Source organism: Phalaenopsis equestris, unplaced genomic scaffold (assembly GCF_001263595.1).
Source record: "Phalaenopsis equestris unplaced genomic scaffold, ASM126359v1 Scaffold000002, whole genome shotgun sequence".
NCBI lineage: Eukaryota > Viridiplantae > Streptophyta > Magnoliopsida > Asparagales > Orchidaceae > Phalaenopsis > Phalaenopsis equestris.
Window position 1 is genome coordinate 21,852,662 of NW_018164444.1, and position 1,832 is coordinate 21,854,493.

Genomic DNA, 1,832 nt, shown 5'->3' on the forward strand with positions numbered 1-1,832 from the left:
CAAATCCCACCAGCAATCAACAGTAAATTTCAGACCTTACATTAAGCATACACAATAAAGAGTGAAAACATCCATCAATCACCATCAGAAAACTTCAAGAAAATCACATTAAAGCACAAGTCAAAGCACAAACTCGCAACAAAATGCACACACGCTGGTACAAGGTAAAAGCAAATAAAGCTAACCTACAAGAGAGAAAATTCAGAAGCAGTAATCATTTGGCCATCATGATCTTGACGAACTCTTCATAGTTGATCTGGCCATCGCCATCAACATCAGCCTCACGAATCATTTCGTCGACCTCTTCGTCGGTCAGCTTTTCGCCAAGGTTGGTCATGACGTGGCGAAGCTCGGCGGCTGAGATGAAGCCATTCTGATCCTTGTCGAACACCCGGAAGGCTTCCTTGAGCTCCTCCTCAGAGTCGGTGTCCTTCATCTTGCGAGCCATCAGGTTGAGGAATTCTGGGAAATCAATGGTTCCGTTGCCGTCGGCATCGACCTCGTTGATCATGTCCTGTAGCTCCGCCTCTGTTGGGTTTTGACCAAGAGATCTCATCACCGTTCCGAGCTCCTTGGTGGTAATGCAACCTGAATAAATCTGCTGTGAGCTATGCTGGGCATCAAAGTTCTTAAAATGTAAAGCTGCAATGCATTATCAAATAAGGATTGAAAAAAGAAAATTTTAAGCTGGGGAAATCCTGAAAAAAAAATATATATATACGCCCGGAAACAAAATGTTTCACAAGACCAGTTAACTTGGCCTGCTTAATTGTTTATCTTCATCTGAAAAAAATTAGGTTGGGATATTAGGATGGAAGTCATTAAATTTACTTTGAGATGAATATAATACATAATTAATCAAATTTTATGCTGTAATAATCTTAAAACAAATCTAATGGATTTGAATCCCCACAAAAATTTTTCTCGGCATTTTTTTTTCCATTTTTACCTCTTTTGCAAAGAAACTAAAAATAACAATGATCAGCCTGAACTACAGAATCAGAAAAACATGCAAGACTTGGGAAGTCCATAGCAGGACCATCTAAAAGTGGGGTCAAACATTCTTTTAGTTATAGAAAATCTGAGAGACTAGAAGAAGAGTGCTGCAAAGCTCTCTATTACACGAGGTGCTTTCTAGACGCATCAATTATGCAAATTTTATATTGCAATGATCTGAAAGCATTCTTTAATTTATGGTGTTCACCGTAAATGAATGTCGATTTCCTGTAAGATGAGTCGTATATAGAATTTAAACACAATGATTCCACGGCTAAAGTTGTCCTTGGTAAATAAGTAGTCCAAAGTGCATTGTAATTTTGATCCATCAAAGTGGTTGTCTAAGACTTTAAAAGTGAATATTGAGGATTTATGCATCCGTTGACTCCGTTCATGGCAAAGGGCACGTCTAACCTCATGATGGTAAGGTACGGTATTGAGATGATGTGGTGCTGTTAAAAGTCTGTGATGCGGGTGTGGAGCAGGTGCGGAAGACTCCCGTGCGAGCTGGAGAGGTGGACCGGCCCAACTGGATTGGGGACCGGTCCAAAATGAACCCGGGCCGAGCGGCCTAGGGCTTGGGTTTTAGTGAGGCGAGTGGCCACTTGCGCCACTCTCCTTCCTTTTTTGTGTGCCGCTTGATCGAGCAGCATATTGGGAAGGGCGGCATTGCCGCCAATCCCTTTCCCCTCCGTCCTTTTTTGTGATTTTCTTATGGGAGCTTTTTCTGTTTTCCTCTGTGAGTTTTTAAATTGGCATTTTCTAGATTTAGGGTTTAGTTTTTGCTGTGAGTTGATTTCATATTTCCTGTGTAGAATCATTGTCTCTGTCATAGG

General features: G+C 41.2%; 1 protein-coding gene across 1 annotated transcript; it reads right to left on the minus strand.

Annotated features, from left to right (window-relative positions):
* Nucleotides 1–27: 27 nt before the first annotated feature.
* LOC110023358 (calmodulin-2/4-like) lies at nucleotides 28–603 on the minus strand. Its single transcript, XM_020722740.1, has one exon. The coding sequence runs from the start codon at nucleotides 554–556 to the stop codon at nucleotides 215–217; it is 342 nt and encodes a 113-aa protein (XP_020578399.1). The 5' UTR covers nucleotides 557–603; the 3' UTR covers nucleotides 28–214.
* Nucleotides 604–1,832: the final 1,229 nt, after the last annotated feature.

What these genes read in the sequence shown, in the direction of transcription:
- LOC110023358 (XM_020722740.1), bottom strand. Translation starts at nt 556, where the DNA reads ATGAGATCTCTTGGTCAAAACCCAACAGAGGCGGAGCTACAGGACATG.